This window comes from Neophocaena asiaeorientalis, unplaced genomic scaffold (genome assembly GCF_003031525.2).
Source record: "Neophocaena asiaeorientalis asiaeorientalis breed wild unplaced genomic scaffold, Neophocaena_asiaeorientalis_V1.1 scaffold16, whole genome shotgun sequence".
Classification (NCBI taxonomy): domain Eukaryota; kingdom Metazoa; phylum Chordata; class Mammalia; order Artiodactyla; family Phocoenidae; genus Neophocaena; species Neophocaena asiaeorientalis.
The window spans coordinates 1,187,659-1,207,251 of record NW_020175446.1 but is presented as its reverse complement, the minus strand read 5'-3'; the positions used below and the strand labels follow the sequence as shown (position 1 = coordinate 1,207,251).

The following is a 19,593-nucleotide window of genomic DNA, read 5'->3' as shown; positions in this document are numbered from 1 at the left end:
AATGCACCATAATTTATTTAAACTATACCCTATTGGGATATTTGTGTTGTTTTCAGTTTTTCACTATTTTCAGCCATGCTACCATCCTCCCAATATATCACCTCGAGGGTACTTTCTACAATGAATTTCTAAAGCTGGACTTGCTGTGTATGCACATTTAAATTTGTGTGGTTATTACCAAATTGCTTTTATGAGGAGTAGATATGGCTTCAACAGCATATGAAAAGGTAGGGTCTCCACAATATCACTGAAACTGGATAAAGTGTTTATAATCTTTGCCAATCTGGTAGGAAAAAAATCTTTGCATCATTTTTTGTTATATTTGTAACTTTTGTATCTTTACATTTTTAGCATATTAATGAATGTATTTTTTCAGTCGCTTTTTGTCTCATCCTCTTTATTGAATTATCCTTCCTATTTCTCTCTGCCTGACAAAGCCCTTCCCAGATACCTTGAGGCAGAATTAAACACACCTGATGCTTTGTTCACATCTCTTAAAGCTTGTGACACTGCATTGCAAAGTGTATGTTTTTGTTTTTTTTTTCTTTCATGACTGTGTCTGAAATGACTAACAGTTCCTTCAGGATGACACTTTTTAAAATCAATTTTTAAACTTTCCCTACCTAGTGGTATGGTGTCTGCATATTGACTTTAATTATTTTTTTTAGAATGAAAAATGGCCATTTCTTTATCTGTTTAAATTTTGTTATATCATTTTTGTTGTTGTTGAATTTACAAGGTATTTCCCAAATGGCAAAACTTACAGCATCAGGGTGAATCTTTTTTTGTCTATGTAAGCTTCTCATTAACATATAACATAGGCACATAAGACTATCCAAATGATAAGTATACAGCTTATTTGTAAAAATACCCCTTGTTACCAGCAACCAGATCAAGACCCACATTGTGCCCTTTGAGCTCTATTTAAACGATCCATTCTTAAGGATAATCACTATCCTAACTTCTGATAGATAATCGCTATCCTAATTTGAACTTTATAAAAATCAAATTATACAGTGTGATTAGTTCTGTGTCTTGATTTCCTCAACCTTCACTGCCACTGATACAGGTAAATTATTCCATTGCGTGAATACACAATGATTTACTTATTTATTCCGAGTGTTGGTGGACGTGTGAATTGTTTTTACACAGTTTAAGGTTATTGCAAATGACGTCGTGTTGGATATGCTTTCATGTATTATTTGGTGGATGTGCGCATGTTTTTGTCTCAGGTGTACACCTGCACTCAGCTATGGTAGATACTGTCAAATGATTTCCTGAAGTGGTTAAACCAACACCACTCGCGTCACAGTGTAGGTCACTCCCAGGTACCTCACCTTCCCCTGCACTAAGCATTGACTGTCTTTCCTTTTAGCCATTCTAGTGTGTAGTTGTTTTAATTTGGTTGTCCTTGGTGACTGATCAAGGCCATCACTTTTTTATATGTTTATTGGTCTCTTGACTATCCTCTTTTATAAATGTCAGTTGAAGATTTTTGCTCATTTCTTTTTGCACTGGAATGCCTATCTTTTCCTTTTGATTAGTATATAGTTTTTATACATCTGAATGTAATCTTTTGTTGATTATATATTCACCAGCTATATTCTTATACTCAGTGGTCTTTTGGTTTCATAATGATGTCTTTTGGTAAAGACAGGTTTTCAATTTCAGTGAGTCAAATTCATTTTGGCTCATTTTTCTTTTATGGTTAGTATATTTCTTATTCTTTAATTAAGTTATATCAAATATTTTGGGGGGGGTTTCTTAGTGTTTTTGTGTCCAGTTTAAGAAATCCTGCCTCTCCAAAGTTATAAAAAATATTATCGTAAGTTTTTTTTTGTAGGAGATCTATTTTATCTTCCACATTTATGTTTTCATTTCATCTGGAATTAACTTTTGTGTAAGGTATTAGGACGATGAAAGGAATCTTTTGTCCATAGTGCAGTTCAACTGACCATTTGTTGGAAAGTCAGCCTTTCTCCATTAACTGAAGTGCAGCCTTTGTTATAAACCAGATAATTATAATTATATGATTATATAATTATAGGCCTGTTTCTGAACTTCATTACATTGATCTATTTGTCCATCTAGTGCAATACCTTTCTATCTTAATCACTGAATTACTTAATAAGTACTGATATCTGGTACTGTATTCCTCCAGCTTTGTTCTTTTTCATGTAGATTGCCATGGCTATTCTTGACCCTTTGCATTTCCATATGAGTTTTAGAAACACTTGTTACTTTCTACAAGGAAGTTGCTAGGGTTTTAGCTGGAATCACATTATATCAATAGGTCAACTTAGGGAAACCTGACATCATTTCCAATTCTGAATTTTCTGATCTCTGATATAGTATATTGTCTCATTTATGTAGATCTTATATAATTTGTCTCAATAATGATAGTTTTCTGTGAGAAGCTCTTGTACATCTTTTGCTAGAATTATCCCTAGCTATAGCACACTTTTTGATGATAATGTAAATAGTATTTTTATTTCACTTTCTAGTTGTGACTCTTTTGTGAAAATAAATTATATTTTTATATTTATCTTGTATAAATAAATTCACTTATTAATTCTGAGTTCTTAGGTTTAAAATTTTTTTCTTTGTGAACAATCATGTTATCTACATTAATAAAAGATTGGTTTCCTTTTTTGTCAAATCCTTTGGCTTTGTCTTGCCTTGTTGCACTGGCTACAGTCACCAGAATAATGATTTGAAATGAATCTCATTGTCCTGGTCCCAGTCTCAGAGACTAAACTTTTAATTATTTATTTATTTCAATAAATATATGTGAATTATATTTTAAAAACTCCATAATGGAAAAAATATTAAATTCTACCACCTAAAGATATAAAATTCAAAAACAACTATAGGAAATTATTAGAATTAATAAACAAAATTATTTATGCAAGACAAGTAAAAAACATAGTGTTTTCTACATTTTTTTTCACTTAGCAGTACTTTTATGGACTTTCTACATATCACTATTTACTGAACTTTTAATTCTTTTGTTGTTGGACATTTGTCCTGTTTTCAGTTTATCACCAATTTCAAAATATTTTGATAAATATAAGATGTATATTTCTGTATGCTTGTCTATATTGGTTTCCTTGAGTCAATTTTAGTAATTTCTATTTTCTAGAAAACCATTTTATGCATAGGTTAAAATATATTGCCATAGATTTATATGCATAGTTATCACTTATATTCATTTCCTTTTTTCTTTCTTTCTTCACTAGTTTATATTTTTATCAACTACTCCATACACACAGTATAAAAGTAAAATAATTCTGCAGTGATGGTTACAGAAAGCAGTAGTTCTCTACATCCCCTAAATCTCTAGTAGAATTGGCTGGATGATGTGAATTTTGCGTTTAATAAAAGCCTAATGTGTCTCGAGTAGCATTAGTAAAGGTCAGTGCATGCCTAGACACATTCTAGTAAGCCCAAGGACACCAAAGGTGGAGAAAAGATCCGAGAAACAGCTAAAAAAAGGAAGATATATATTAGCTAGCCTGATAGAAAACTTCTTAACAATACAGACCAAAAGAAAGAGGTATTTGAAGTACTAAAGGAAAGTAACTGTCAACCTGGAATCTATATTCAAACAACCTGTCATTCCCTTGTAAGTGTTCCTATTATGCAATTACTGTTAACACACAAAATACTACTATTGGTTTAGGGATATATATTCACCAGACATATGTGATAGTTAAGAGGAACTTTTATCCAGCTAAGAATATAGCTTAATATAAACAAAATAAATAAATTATATGGAGACATTGGAACTTGCACAGCATGCCTCCTTTAACTCTTTATAACTCATAAATCAAACAGGTAACAAATTAGTAAGTTTACAGAGGATTTGAACCATGCAATTACTAAGATTATTTTAAAAAGACATACGGGTTTCAACTAGAAAGTGCACATTCTGTTCAAGTAAATATGGAACATGTGCAAACATGATCACAAACTGGGAACAAACTAATCAGTGAAAACAATAAAGCAGAGAATCACTTTTATACTCCACACCATGACCAAAATGGAATAGAAATAGAAATCTGTAGCAAGAAGGAAAACACATGCTCAATTTTGAAAAGAAAAGACACATGATTAACGGCTTACTGTGAAATTTATAGCCTTAAATGCACATATTGGAAAAAGAAGATCGCTTGAAAATCAAGTTAAGCTCCAGCTAATGGAATTTGAAAAATGCTATCAGAGTAAATTCAAAGAAGTATCGTTGAAAAACAACAAATATAGTAAAAGAAATTAATGGAAGAAATAATATAGAGAATTACCAAACCCACAAACTGATTCTTGAAAAGGTATCATTGGTAGAAAAATAACTGACATATTATGATAGAATGCAGGAGGCCCAAATAATTGACATTAGAAATGGAATTGAAATATACCCCTACAATAAGGATTACTTTTAGAAAATTTAAGAAAATAATAGATTATATTATACCAATATATAGGAAAAACCTTCCATCCAAAAGAAAAATATGGAAATGATCTGATTCATTTAATGAGGCTAAAATAACCTTCATATCACAAGAACAAGTAAAGAACAGGAAATAAAAATAAAGAGCTGAACTCTGTAATTACTCCCATTTTATATATTAAGAAAAATGACCTGTATGATCATCTAAATAGGTAGAGAAAAAGTAGTTTAATAGAATTGAATACATGTTCATGATCAACAACATAAAGAGATAAAACGAAAACCTTCCTAGCGTAGTCAGTAGCAGGGGTTTTTTCTTAAAATGATAAAGGGTATGTAACAAAATCCATCCACAAGAATATAATATAATATATAAACAGTAATAAAAGAGATGAAGAATGCATTACAAAAGTGGGCAATCAAATGTGATCAGATAATTCAGAGTCCATGGTCCTATTCTCCACCTAAGACCTTTGATGATCTCATGTAGTCCCATGACTTAAGACCATTTATTTCCGAAGACACAGGTGTATTATTTCCTTTCAGAGTTCTCTCTGAAGCTCCAGGTTCGCATGAACAGCTGTCTGCTCAAGTCTCTACTCAATGTGCGGTAGGCATCTTGAATTTACAGGCCCACATCATAATCCCTGTTCTTCCCACCCCACAAACCTTTCCACCTGCACCCTTTCTCACCTCAGCCCGTGACCTCTCCACCTTTCTCATCTCTCAGGCAAAAACCTTCGAGTGACCTTGCATCCTCTCTTAATCATACATGACTTACCCAGTCCTGTTTTCCCCACCTTCAAACCGTGCCCAGAATCTGACAACCTCTCAGTACCTCCCCTGTCCAGCTCCTCTGAGCAACAGCCATCTGATTCTTGATTCTGCCTTGCCCTGTATAGCCTGTTGCCAACACAAGTGCAGAGCAATTATTTTTAAATCACAGGTGGGATAACTTCTTTACCAAGAACACCACATTGGTCTGTCACCCAGGGTGAAAGCCAGAATCTTCAGAACAATCTATAAAACCCTGTGTGTTGCCCACCAGCCCCCCCCTTCCCCTTCCCCATCCACTACACCCGTTATTTCTCTGGCCTCAGTTTCCTTATCAGGCCCTCTCTCTGCTCTGGTTAAATTGGTGCCTGGATGGTCTCAAATGCTGAAACCATGCCCTCTGTGTCGGGCTTTTGCTGGGCTTCACTCTCCCCTCACACCAAGTATAACAACCCCTCCATCTCCTTCGGTCTGCTCAAACCTCTCCTCACCAACATGGGTTAACCAACAACCCCATATAATACCTAAATCTCCCCCCATCCTCTGGTCCTGGCATGACCAGTGCTTCTTATTCTGCTCTGCTTTTTTCTTTCCTCGATGGCATTTACCACTTACGAAATGCAGTCTTCTTTACTTATTTTTTATGGTTGCTGTTTTTCGCTCATCTCCCCCATTACCAACCATGTAAACTCCATGAAGGCAGGGTTCTTCATTTAGTTCACTGATGTATCCAAAATTCCTAGAAGAGTGCCTCGTACACAGTCGGTGCTCAATAAGTGTTTGCTGAATGGCTGAACTATGTTGAAAGTGGGTTGCCTTAGACTCACAAAAGGATGTTCAACCTCATGAATATTCAGAGAGATGTAACTTAAACATGATACCGTTCCACAATCATCAAATTTTCTCTTTTTACAACTATTTAAGTCTGATGTTATCAGGTCTTGGTGAAGATGTGACACCACAGAGCCATTTGTACTTTATTGTGAGACTGTAAGAAGTTACAGTCACATGCTAGAACAACTTGGCCGTTTCTCTTCTTGAGCCTAGAGGGACCCTAGGCTGAGCACCATTTGTCATAATAAAATGCAGAAACTAACTATCTTTTGTTAGAGGACCAGACAAATGAAGCATTTCCTCATGCTTCTAAAGCGACTTAACAAAATCTACATCTTTCTGTTTAGAGGAATTTCGCCTTATGCTGAATATAGAAAGCAACTTGAAAATGATACAAGCACATACATGCCAAAATGACATCTAGTATGTAATTACTGTTAAACGCACAAAATAGTACTGTATATTGTTTGGAGATAGGTATACTACATGAGCATATGAAAATTATGAAAATATAAATGAGAAGAGACCATCACGATTTCAGAACGTGGGGTGAGAGGAAAAACAAATGCATAAGTGGAGAGGCAGGGGAGTAGGACTGTGTCTATAAAATTTATTTTTAAAAAAGATCTGAAGCACATAAGGCAAAATGTTAACATTGGTGGTGGTAGGTATCTAAGTGTCTGCTATATTATGTACTTCCCTCTATATTAAAAATATTTTAAATCAAACATTTAAAAATATACTACATTTTATATTTATGCAGGGTGAGATAGATATTTTCTTTGAATTTATAATATGCACACAGTAAATAATTGGGATTTGTGTACCGTTTTTGTATGTCATTTATTATGATTTTTCTCTTACAATTTTGTGCAGTAAGCAGTGAGTGAAAAACAATGAATGAAAGCATTCAGCAAATACAGATTTTTGTTGATGTTAAACTGTTTTATCTGTCTGAATTGCCATAAATAGAATTACAGGTCTGCTGCTGTCACTGAAAGAGCTTCCTCTGACATAGAGATTTTAAGTTGCTTTGATATCTGTAAATGTGATAGAAGTATGTTAAAATGTTATGAAGAAAGGAGTTTATACTACACATTTCTGCCTTTGTGTTGGTATTTCAAATAATGTATTTTTTCTGAAAATAAAATGTACAGAAACAAACACAACATAAGCTGAGATCATTCAGATACAGGTACACAGTATCCTCCTGCTGTAAACATCGTCTCTGCCAGCGTTTCTGTCCTGGCATGGATGCTACCACCTAGTGGGGCATTGCAGGAACAACACTGATACCACACGCATTAAAATCTGACGTCTGTTAGCTTAAAACAAAGCTATATCAGACCCATCTTTGATTTGTGTGCCCGAGAAAGCTTTGAATTGTAAAAAGAGCTGACAGTCTCAAAAGGCCTGGTTTCATCCTTAAACACACAGCTCAGCATAGAGCTCCGCGGTCTCACTGTATCCATCACAGACAGAAGTAGGTGCTTCTGTTTTCTGATGTGCACGAGTGAGTCCACTTCTGTGAGGCTCCAGGCTCATCCATAACTGTCAGACAAGGAAAGGCACATTGGGGTGGGGTTCGGTGTGGGTGAAACGGGCTGGTGTGTACCCGAGTTTTGTGCTGGGGTGTCCTCACTGGGCGGGAGGGGCCTTTCAGTCACCGTACCAGCTGTGCTCTCCTTGCAGCCTCCACTTCATCGTGTTTGACACGGAGCTGGCCCATGACATCCTGAAGGTGTGGGACGGGCCGGTGGACAGCGCCATCCTGCTGAAGGAGTGGAGCGGCTCAGCACTGCCTGAGGACATTCACAGCACCTTCAATTCGCTCACTCTGCAGTTCGACAGCGACTTCTTCATCAGCAAGTCCGGCTTCTCCATCCAGTTCTCAAGTAGGTGCACAGCCCCCTTCTTCGTGATCTGGGCAGTGGGAGACAGATCCGCGTCTGTGTCTTAAGGTTCCCCGGACAAGGGTGTACCTTTTGTTGAGCAAAATACACAATTTTGAAAACACCTATCAAGAGAGCGGTTTGTCTTGGGAAATTCTGTTCATTCTCAGATGGGGATAGACAGTGGCTCTCCTTAGTTATGGGGGAAAAACAACTTACTTTAAAGGTTTGAGTTAATCAGTAAATATTTAAACTTGGGCCCAGGACAGATGTGGGTCTCTACCGGGAGGTCAAGTTTATCTTTGGTGCCCCCCGCCACACCCAGCACCAGCGCCAGGCTCCCTCACTCTCTGGTTGGTGCCAGGAAGTCTTGATGTCTCCAGGCTGCTTCAGTTTTCTGCTTTCAACTTCCCTGAATAGAAGGGCCCTGCATTTTTTCCCTCCTTAGGGCTGATGTTTCAAATAGCTTATGTAGGATAGTAATCTCTGCAGGATTTAGTGGGCACCACATTTGCACTTTGAAGCTGTTACCTCTTGACGATGGTTCCCACCTTCACTGTCTAGCCCATTTTTAAGGAACAGTTTCCTGAGAAGGAAGGGGTGGAGATATTTTGTGGCAGTTCTGTCTTTGCGAACCCTTCAAATTGCACTGTGTAGAGGTGTCATATAATGTGGTAGCACCAGTGTCAGCCGTCATCGTAAAACTAGCGGAATTTGCACATAAACATATTCTGGCTCAGTTTATCTCTGGGCAGGTCACTGGTGAGCCATATTTAGGATTTACATGAGTAAATGGACTTAGGTCAATTTGATGCTTTAAAAGGTTGGTAATAAAATTAAGGTTAAGGTCTGCACAGTTTCTTACCTCTGGTTCGCTGTGCTTTGAGGCAGTAGTTTGTGAATATGTGTTCATGGAATAGAATCTCTACGTGGTAAAATTTTCACTGGTTTATGGCAAAAATATCAAGGTAAGTTTGCTTCTGCTATCCTGCCTTGGGAAAAAATGTTTTTTATTCCAAGGTTATATCATTTTTGCGAGATAAATATGGCCTCCATCTTTAGAAATTGTTGTAAGAGTAGGTGAAAGATGTGTGATGTAATGTCCTTGTTTAGCAAAATGAAAAAGTTGGTACCATTTTGAGGTTATGTTTGTTTTCCTTTCCCACCCATTCTATACTCTCCTGGCCTTGGTTTCTTTTTCTTTTTCTTTTTTTTAAATAGAATTTATTCTTTAGAGCAGTTTTAGGTTCACAGCAAATCACATGCATTAAGGTTCCTCCATGTCTTTTCACAGCTTGGTAGCTCCTTTTTAGTGCTGAATAGTATTCTATTGTCTGGATGTATCACTGTTTATTTATCCATCACCTACTGAAGGACATCTTGGTTGCTTCTAACTTTTGGCAATTATGAATAAAGCTGCTATAAACATTTGCATGTAGGTTTTTGTGTGGACATAAGTTTTTAATTTCTTTGCGTAAATACCAAAGAGTGTGATTGCTATATTATATGGTAAGAGTATGTTGTTTTGTTCCTGGCCTTTTAAAATCTTCCCTTTTTAAAAATTCATGTGGAACCAAGAAACCACTTATTTTTCTATATTCCTCATGATTTTCTCTTTGAAAAGACATCTTCCTAGTTTGGGTTAAAGACAAAGGAGAATCCTTTATTATAGTTATTTGAGAGCATAGACGTTTATGTTCTATATTTATAATTATACAAATAATATACTTAACTGACATATTGATACTTAGGAGGTGATAAACATGAACACGCCCATTAAAGTTCCTACAGAAATGAAACTTGCTTAATTTTTTTAACTTGGTTTTCCAAGTGTTCTAATTTGAACCATACAGGATTGTCATTTTTGCAGATAAAAAATGGTTGAATGTTAGCATTTTCATATGGTTTAACATAGCATTTAGTATGCACTTTGGGAAATACCATTTGAAAATAAAATGTTGACTCTGAGGCTTTTGTATGAATGGGTTTCTGCATGGTCTTTAAAACTCTATGGGAAGGAAAAAACAAGATATAAAAACTTTGCTTGGCATAATTTAGAAAAACTTGGCCTGAAGTGTGATGCTGAAAATTTGGGTTTCTGTCTTGGTCTCTAGAGATTTGAAACTGACCTATCTCTTTCTTTATTGCTTTATTTGTGAATTGAAGATACTGCACCAAATTCTAAGCACCTTTCCACTTGCATCATGTATTTTCCCTTTGCCTTTTTAGATCTACTCTCCACCATTTCTCAATCTACTCTGATCCTAGTGGTAGACATGTGTGGACTATGTTCTGTGCCCTCTGCCTGGGTTCCTCCAGTGGTGGGCTCGGGCAGGGGATGAGAGGTGCAGGGAGGAGAGCGGTGTCGGAGTGTGATACCTCCCTGTCAGATTCCCTCAACCAAAGCTCACTACTTTTCTCAAGAAGCCGTATCCATACATGTCCCTTTCCAGGTTTCTGTAACCAACTCCCAGTGACCACACTTCTACCTGGGCTTCTCCAAACCCAACATTTGTAAAGAAACCCTCTCAAATGATCTATGGGAAGTGTGTCATATGTTTTGTGTTGGATCCTAAATGATACAGTTCCCAAAGGAACATTGTCAAGCCCGTGAAACTGACATTCCTATGTCCCAGGAACCCTCTTCAGCAATGGCAAGCTGGGATATCTGGTCAACCTCCCTACACCCATGACCAATGTGCCACTCTCCACTCCTGCAATTCTGAGCCATCCTTTCCCCACTGGAGAATCCAGCCATGAAACTAGATCAGGCTAGAGTCTTTCTAAACCAAAGGCTTGAATCTCCTTGAAACATGCAAAAGAGCCTATCCCTTCAGCTCAAGAAGCCTTACTGCTCTTCTGTAAGTGGAAAGCAGGAAAAGCCCATTTATTTGTCTTTATGATCCCGGGACTTAAAAAAAAAAGAGGTACTTTATGTGTAAGTTAGATTGCGCTGCCATTCCTAAGACAAGCTAATGTTAGAATTTGAAGTATTAGCGCTTACCTATGATTTCAAAATAAAATAAAAAATAATGGAACTTCAGTATTTTCCTCAAATAATTGATACTTTGAGTATGACCTTTGTTGCAAAGCAAAAATGACATGTATTCAATAGTATTAAATTAGTTTTCTTGGTAAACCATTTTAACTTGATAGTATGCCAATACTATGTGAACTTCGCATTGTAGGTGTAACTTAGTTATTGGAGGAAAAGCCCTTATTTGAACATTCGTTTGCTTAGAGACACTTGAATGATCAGACTTTTCTCAATAAAGTTAAAGTGTAAGGATTTAACATCAATGTCACCCTCCCTCTCAGTCACATAATCCATACCTGGTTGTGGCTTTTTAATTTTGACAATTTCTCTATTATTAGAACACCTTCTTTAACTGCCTTCCATCTCCTCATCCCCTCTTGGTCCTCCTTCTTCCAGTGGCCACTCCATTATAGTCTTTTTTCTGGTTCTCATCTTTCCTTCCCCAAGCTGTAAAGGTTGGATTCCACTAGGGCCCATCCTCATGTCTCTTTCTCTCCATCAGTACTGACTCCTCAGGTTCCATCAGTCAGCCTCCCAAGACCTCTCCCCTGAGTACCCGAGGTTTCCCTCCAACTTGATGTGGGGATAGAAAGCAGAGGACATACCATGTGAAATGTGACCACATTTCCAATCATCTCCTTTCTCAAACCTGGTTTCCTTCAAGCTTTCCCATCTTGGTGAATGTCAGCTGCATTCTGAGTCGCCCCTTTATCTTCCACCCCACATATAATCCAGCATCAAATTCAGTAGGGTCCATATTCAAAATCCCACATCTCTCCACCTGTACCCCTACCACCTTGATCTGGGTCCTTCCACACCAGACTGAGCTTCCATGGCTTACAAACTGGCTTCGTCTCCCCGCTCTTGTCCATTTACTATCTTACCTGACCAGAGGAACCAGGATGGGTCTTAATGAGGCACCTTGCTCTGGTCAGAACTCTCCACTGGCTTCCCATCTCAGCCAGAGAGAGTTCTGATTCCCCCCATTGCCAAAATAAAGGCTATAAAAGCCTGTATGCACACTTATGCAAAACTCTACATTTTCAGTTTTCCTCCTTAATTACTGCCCTCCACCCTGTCAATCCCCCTGTAACATACACACCAGCAAGAGGCGTGTATGTGTTCGTATGCACGTATCTGGTATATGTTCATTTTACACGCTGCTCTTGGCTTTTTCCTCTTTGCTTGCTTAACGAATCCACATGTGGACACACCATCTTTTAAGACCCCTTTAGCAGAATTAATGACATTGTCACTTACAGTGCCCAAATTCAGTGCTCATATTTCTGAGACAGTGTTTATCCCATCATGTGTGAGCATCCTACTTGCAGTCTACGGGACTAAGTTCCTGGAGGGCAGAATGTCTAGAACATGACATACAGTCAGTGGCTAAAAATTGTTTCTAATCAAATATGCTTGAAAACTTTCCAATGATGCGAATCTTGAAAATATTAGGATGATTTTGATTGTGTGACAAACACTATGTCATGTACCAAAAAGGATGTTTCATTACTGATTTCAGCTTCATTCAAAAATGTTAATAGAAAAGCCTTTAATAATAAAGATTCTTTCAGTTCTGAGTTAGTTTCTGTCCAGTGTTAATGGTCTTTATATGACATTTATTATCAGAAGTAGTGGACAGTATAGACTGTGTTTTCACTGGTAAAAAAACGCATTAGACAGATTTAATAACATGTATGCATCTTTGTTGACCTTTTAAGTTTTATAATTCTTTATACATTTATTTATCCTTCCTTAATGTTTTGATACCAGTTAGAAACCAAGCAGACTATTTTCATTTTATAAAGATTAATACCCATGTTTTAATTTAACTGAACATAGTTTAATCTATTATTTGATAAATTTCCTGATTTTATTTTAAAAAGATCATTTTTTCCCCTGCTTTATAATAATCTTGGGAGAAGAACAACTGCTTACTGGGGTGCGGGGATATTGATTCTTAGCCTCAGTGCTATGTGTCTGTGTGCAGGCTTAATGGCCACTGAGGGAGCAGCTGCACACCACACCCTTCCTTATGTGTGTGTTTACCTTCCCTTTGCTATAAGACATTTTCTCCACTAGAAAAATGAACTGTTGGTGCTCACAGGATATTCACACCCCATTCAAGGTCCATTGTCCTGCCAGCTCCACACAGCATGTAAAACATGAGAATAAGAACTGACTAGTGCAATTATGTTAATTGTAATCAGCCTAACACTTTTCATTAAAGTTTAATTACTATTTGACCATGCATAAAATGTAAGAAAATGGAGTTCGGCTCACAAAACTGACCTTTACTCTAGGGGTTAAATAAACTTCAGCTGAGCCTCTAGTGGTCCGAACTCTCAGCTCTCCCACTCTAGGGAGAACGGCTCCAGGGCGATCTTGCACCCTCAGATTCCATGAGATGGATTTCCCTGTAAATAATGGTCCTAACTTAGCGGCTACATAACATCCCTTCCTAATTTACTTTATTGAAAGATAATTTAATAGGTACATTTTCATTAAAAAAAATCATTTGTTGTTCAAAACAAGAGAGACCCTTGGGGCTGCCAGTTGCTGAGCAGAGTGGGATTGTTTATAGGAGAGAACCGGCCATAGAGCCCGGGCACCTGTACCAAGTTTCTGCGCAGAGACAGGACACAGCAGGTGCAGCTAGACTGCTCACCCCCTGCTCTCTTGGGACTCCCCTTGTGGGGCTGGTGGAAAACTGATCGTATGTTCTTATCATTGGCCACTCACACCCAGAGAGGCCAAAGAGTTTTATCCACCTTTGATTACTCGCACCCAGCTCGTAACAGGGGTAGAACTGGTGTGTGTTGAATTACTGAGACTAAGATGCTAGCTTATTTAGAATTTAGTTTAAATTCTAAATCCTGGATTCCACAGAGTGTTGGGGTTTTAGCTGTGGTTGGCTTTGTCTAATACTAACAAGATTGATAACAAGAGGAACAGAGAAAAACAGGACACATAATGGCATCTTCCCTATTCTTGGGGACGTATCTTTTTTCCCCTCCAGTTTCATTGAAATATAACTGACTTATTGCATATGTGGAATCTAAGAAACAAAGCAAACTAGTGAATATAAAAAAAAGAAACAGGAATAGCCTCACCAGTAGAGAGAACAAACTAGTGGTTACCAGTGGGGAGAGGGAAGTGGGGAAGAGAAAGATAGGGTAGGGGGTTAAGAGGTACAAACAATTGTATATAACATAGATAAGCCACAAAGATATGTACAACACAGGGAAATAAAGCCATTGTTTTGTAACAACGTTAAATGGAGTGTAATCTATAAAAATATTGAATCACTGTGTTGTACACCTGAAACTAACACATTCACTAATACCGTAAATCAACTATACCTCAATTTTTAAAAATAATAAAATAATTGATACATAGAAATGTGTAAGTTTAAGGTGTACAGCATGTTGATTTGATACATTTAGAGACTAAAAGGTGATCACCACTGTAGTTCATACCACATCACATCACATAATTACCACTGCTTTTTGGTGGTGAGAACACTGAAGAGCTACTATCTTAGCAACTTTCAGGTATATAATGCAGTGTTCTTAACTGTAGTCACCATGCTGTGCGTGACTTATTTATCTTGTTACTGGAGGCTTGTGCCCTTTGACCAACATCTCCCCATTCACCCCCACCCCCCAGCCCCTGATAACCACCATTCTACTCGCTGATTCTATGAATTCAGCTTTTGCAGATTCCACATATGTGCTATCATGCAGTATTTGTCTTTCTCTTCCTGACATCCCACATAGCATAATGCCCTTGAGGTCCATCCATGTTGTAGCAAATGGCAGGATTTCCTTCTTTGTCATGGGTGAATAACAGTCCAGTGTGTGTGTGTGTGTTTGTGCATGTACTGCATCTTCTTTATCCATTCATCTGTAGATAGACACTTAGGTTGTTTCCATATCTTGGCTATTGTGAATAGTGCTGCAGTGGACATGGGGGTGCGGGTATCTCTTTGAGATCCTGTTTTCATTCCCTTTGATCTTATGTGCAGAAGTGGGATTGCTGGATCATATGGTAGCTCTAGTTTTAATTTTTTGAGGAACCTCCCCACTGTGTTCCACAGTGGCTACACCAATTAGCATTCCCGCCAACAGTGCACAAAGGGTTCCCTTTCCTTGAGGATGTATCTAATACTTACTGTGAAAGAGATCTCAACCGTTTTCTATAAAACTACTAGTGGGAGTATCATCTGTACCTACCTTTCTGCTAATCTAAATCTTACTCCTACTGAAAGCTCATAAATCATTCCTCAGGCAGCAGTGATTTCTGTGGGAAGTCCCGGCACGGCCCCCCTCCCCCAGGACCGCGGATGTAACTGTCAATCAGCACAGTGCAGGAGGCAGAGTTACGCTACCTCGCTTGAATGAGAAGAGAGTGCTCCTAAATTTTACAGACTGAGTTATCATAATGTCTTTAAAAGCATGTCATTCAGAAATAAGTTGAGTCAGTGAGGAGAACATAGAAAATTTGAATCACTGCGACAAATATTGAGATAAGCATCTGACCACACCCTGCCCAGGTCACCCTTGTCCTCATAATGTGTGTGAACACATTGGTGTAATAATGAGGAATTAATGAACTAACCACTCATTCATTCATTCGTGTATTACTTTATTTATTCACCAACCAATATTGAACCCCTTCCTCCTGTGCTCCTGATCAGTGCTGGCGTTGGGGATCCAGTGCTAATAAGGCAGACGTTGCCCGGTCTTCATGAAAGTTATGGGGAAACATATGCCATTCACCTAGAATCTCCTTGTCTCTGTCCGCCTCCTCTGGACGGCCCACCTGGTGAGGACCCTGGTCTGCTTCCCTGCAGCTCCGGGATATGTCCTCCACCTTCCCTGGGGTGACGCCCACCTCTGAGGTCTTCAGCTCCTGCTTGACGCCCTGTGGTCTCCACTCCACTCCACCAGCCACTCTTGGGAAGGTGCACTGCATCCCGCTTCACCTTCAGTCGGCAAAGTTGAACCGGAACGTGCTGCTCCGTTCCCACAGCTGATCTTTCCATCTTCACTTCCCTGCCTGTGTCGGTTCTTAGTGCTTTACTGGGGCGTCTAGGCTGTCACTGTTCTCCCTTCTATTGGTTCCTCCTAAATTCCCGATACTTCTTTTCTGTCTTCAGCCATTTTATCCTTAAAATCAAGTCTCTTTCCACGTGCTAAGCTCCCTGGCCCATGTGCTTCCTGCATCGCATCTGCCCAGCATCCTCTGGTGAGAAGGAGACGCGTAAACCAAGAGCTTCTTCCCAGTGACTGTGGGACCCCCACCCTCACGTAGCTGAGCTACAGTCACTTATTTTGCCAGGGAACTCTGGGTCCCATTCACCTCATTTTCAAACCTTCGCCCCTTTGCTCGTCTCCTCTTTGGGGCAGTGGATGATCTGGAGTCTTCATTCACAAAGATAAACCTGTCAGAAGGATTTCCTTCCACTTCCTCCAGGAGACATCATTCTGTTTCTTTACTCCTGTTAGCTTGGGATAGTCACGCCTTCTCCCAAGCAAGGCTGGTCCTATCATGGATATGCCCCCGGCTTCTGGGACCTTGCCTGGTGTGCCCTCATCTTGTTTCATTTTCACCCTTTCCTCTGACTCCTCACTCCTTGTACACAGATGCTCAAATCACAATTTAAGATAAATACATACAACAACCCTTTGCCACTTTTGAGCATCCTGTTTTTCTCCTTCATCTAGAACATGTTTTGGGCTTGCTGTGTGCGTTTCCTCACCTCCAAATCATCCTGCAGCCCCCTGGTTTGTTTCTGCCCCCATCACCTCGGTTTCACCGCTCTTGTCACGGTCAAAAATAAGCCATGAGTCTCAATCAACACACACCTTTTCGTGGTTCTGGCAAGTGGCCTCCTGCAGAAGTTCAGTGCATCTGACACTTTCCACCTTGTTGAAATATTATTTTCCCTGGATTTTCACAACTGTCCCTCCAATCCTTCCTGCCTTGCCAGTCTCTCTGTTGTCTCCTGCAGTCTCACCTTCCTCTTCCTGGTTTCCTTGGGACCTGGTCTTAAGTCATCTGCTCTCTCTATTCACTGTCTCTCTGAGCAATGTTCTTTCTTCCCTGGGTGTGGACAAAGATCCAGAAGGTCATCACTTCAAAACTCTCTATTCGGAGCTCACACCTGTCTTGTGAAGCTCTAAGGGGCCAAGTACATAAATTCGTTTGAACATCTTGCAGACATGTCAAAATTGGCATGTCCGGGTCTATCCCGTCACCACATCCGATCCAATCCAGACCCAGCCTCCAACAAGACCTCGTGTGGCTGCTCTTATCTTGCATTTCCCCTTCATCACACAAGCCCACATCTGCTGGGTCTCACCCACACCAGACCCTGTCTAAAGGGCTGCTCAGAGGAGGGGGATTGTATTGAACCTGCGTTTGAGAAAAGCCACGTTGGCCAAGAGCCAATCTAATCAAGCTAAGCCCCCCACGTAAAAAGTCCTTCTCCAGTTTCTGACTGGAGAATAAAATCCTGTTACATGACCCCCGACTGATTGACGTGGGGCTCCCGTGTATCTGCCCATCCTCACCCACTCCTTCCACCTGGCTTCTAAGGATTTTTTTTCTCCTGTTTTCAGACCTTCACTTGCAAAGTGCCTTCTGTCCAGGACTCTGTCCCCCTGTTCACTGCCTGCTATTCCTGTCCATTTCCCGAGTGGCAATTAAACACCACTCCTTGTAGGAGGATTCTCTGAGCCCAAAGAATAAATAAGAACCCATTTTATATCATTTTTACACTTCCCCCTCTATAATGTTCACCACTAGTTATTTTTATAACTTTTTGGCTGTTACTGAATATCCTGGTATTCAGAAGTCAGATATTTTACACTAGTTACTGCATTTATCTCTGCCTCACTTTTGACACTTAAAAGTATTTTGTCTTTTGTTTTCTAGTTTCTTGTGTATGTGTCTATATTTTCTGCTTATTTCTTTTTTTTTTTGGTTATTGGTTCTAGTGAGACTGAATTTCCTAAATTATTGATTTTTTAAATATTTTAATATATCAATAAAAATATTGATATTTTAAATATTTAATATTTTTAATATTTAATAAAATATTTCTGATTTTTTAAATAATTTCCTAAATTATTGATTTTTCTAATATTCAGTCTTTAGGATGGTTCCAATTACAAGAGCAACCACCCAGTAGATGTGTGTTGAATTGAATTTTAAAAGTGACTTAAAACTTGTCTTTGGACTTCCCTGGCGGCGCAGTGGTTAAGAATCCACGTGCCAATGCAGGGGGCACGGGTTTGAGCCCTGGTCCGGGAAGATCCCACATGCCGCGGAGCAGCTAAGCCCGTGTGCCACAACTACTGAGCCTGCACTCTACAGCCCTTGAACCACAACTGCTGAGCCCATGTGCCACAACTACTGAAGCCCGTGTGCCTAGAGCCCGTGCTCCGCAACAAGAGAAGCCACCGCAGTGAGAAGCCGGCACACCGCAATGAAGAGCAGCCCCCGCTTGCCTTAACTAGAGAAACCCTGAGTACAGCAACAAGGACCCAACGTAACCAAAAATAAATAAATAAATTTTAAAAAAAGAACTTGTCCTCCCCAGATAACTCACGTTCTCATTAAGGTGATTAAAAAAGAAATTTGAGGTGCATATTCGAGTAATATGCTTGGAAGCATTTAGCAGTATTAAAGAGAATATAAACTGTCCATATTTAGCAATCCTATCGGAGTGGAAGTGGAAAAAATACATATATATAATATATAATATTATATATATAATATACAACATATGTATATAGTATATATTATATATTGTATTATATATAAATATATATTATATTTTTATGTATATAATTTTAAGCATTATAAGACTCACTTAAACTATAGTAAACTGCATAATCCTGTAACAGAAAACTCTCAAAAGTATATGCACATATGCACACACATGTAATATTATATAATTTTTAGAACAGGCATCACAGAGGCACGGTTTTTCTACCCATGAAAGGTAACATGGCTTGGGGCTAAGCCCCATCTTAACAGCTCTGTGGACAGGCATATGCACAAGTTTCATGGACTTAGGTTAAATGAGGCACCAATACTCTTTCTACCACCCACAGTTTTGATGAGGACTGCTCTCAAAAGTAAGGAACACAAAAGCACTTTGATTTATCAGTTTTCCCAAATATAAGGGGCTGCTATTACTTATTCTCAGTTCTAGAGATATATTGACTCCAGGGAAGTATTATGTGATAAACGACACAGTCTGCAGCTCTCAGATTAGATCTCCTCAACTCCTTGGCCTCCTGTTTCACACTACTCAATTCACACTGGCAAAAGTAAGATTCTCCTGACACTTGCTTGGCAGGAAGCCTCCAGATAGTGCAGTTTTGATTTAGAGGCAGGAAAAGATAGTAAACAGGTTAACTATCACTTGACCACACTAACGTTATGATACCAGATACTTGCGTGGCTGCAACCACCTGAGGTTTCTGTAACATGTTGAAGTTGTTAATCGTGCACTTATTATCAGCAGAGAATAGGTGGATTTGCAGAATGTTTAGTGAAAACTGTGATAGTCATCTTTTTCTCCCCTCAAGTCT

At 38.9% G+C, this 19,593-nt stretch overlaps 1 protein-coding gene across 1 annotated transcript in view; it reads left to right on the top strand.

Annotated features, from left to right (window-relative positions):
- CSMD1 (CUB and Sushi multiple domains 1) overlaps window positions 1–19,593 on the top strand; it is a 1,745,896-nt gene that overhangs the window by 1,494,308 nt on the left and 231,995 nt on the right. The window contains exon 27 of the mRNA XM_024768064.1: window positions 7,748–7,950. Coding sequence (XP_024623832.1) covers window positions 7,748–7,950 — 203 coding nt within the window. The remainder of the gene's footprint in view (window positions 1–7,747; window positions 7,951–19,593) is intronic.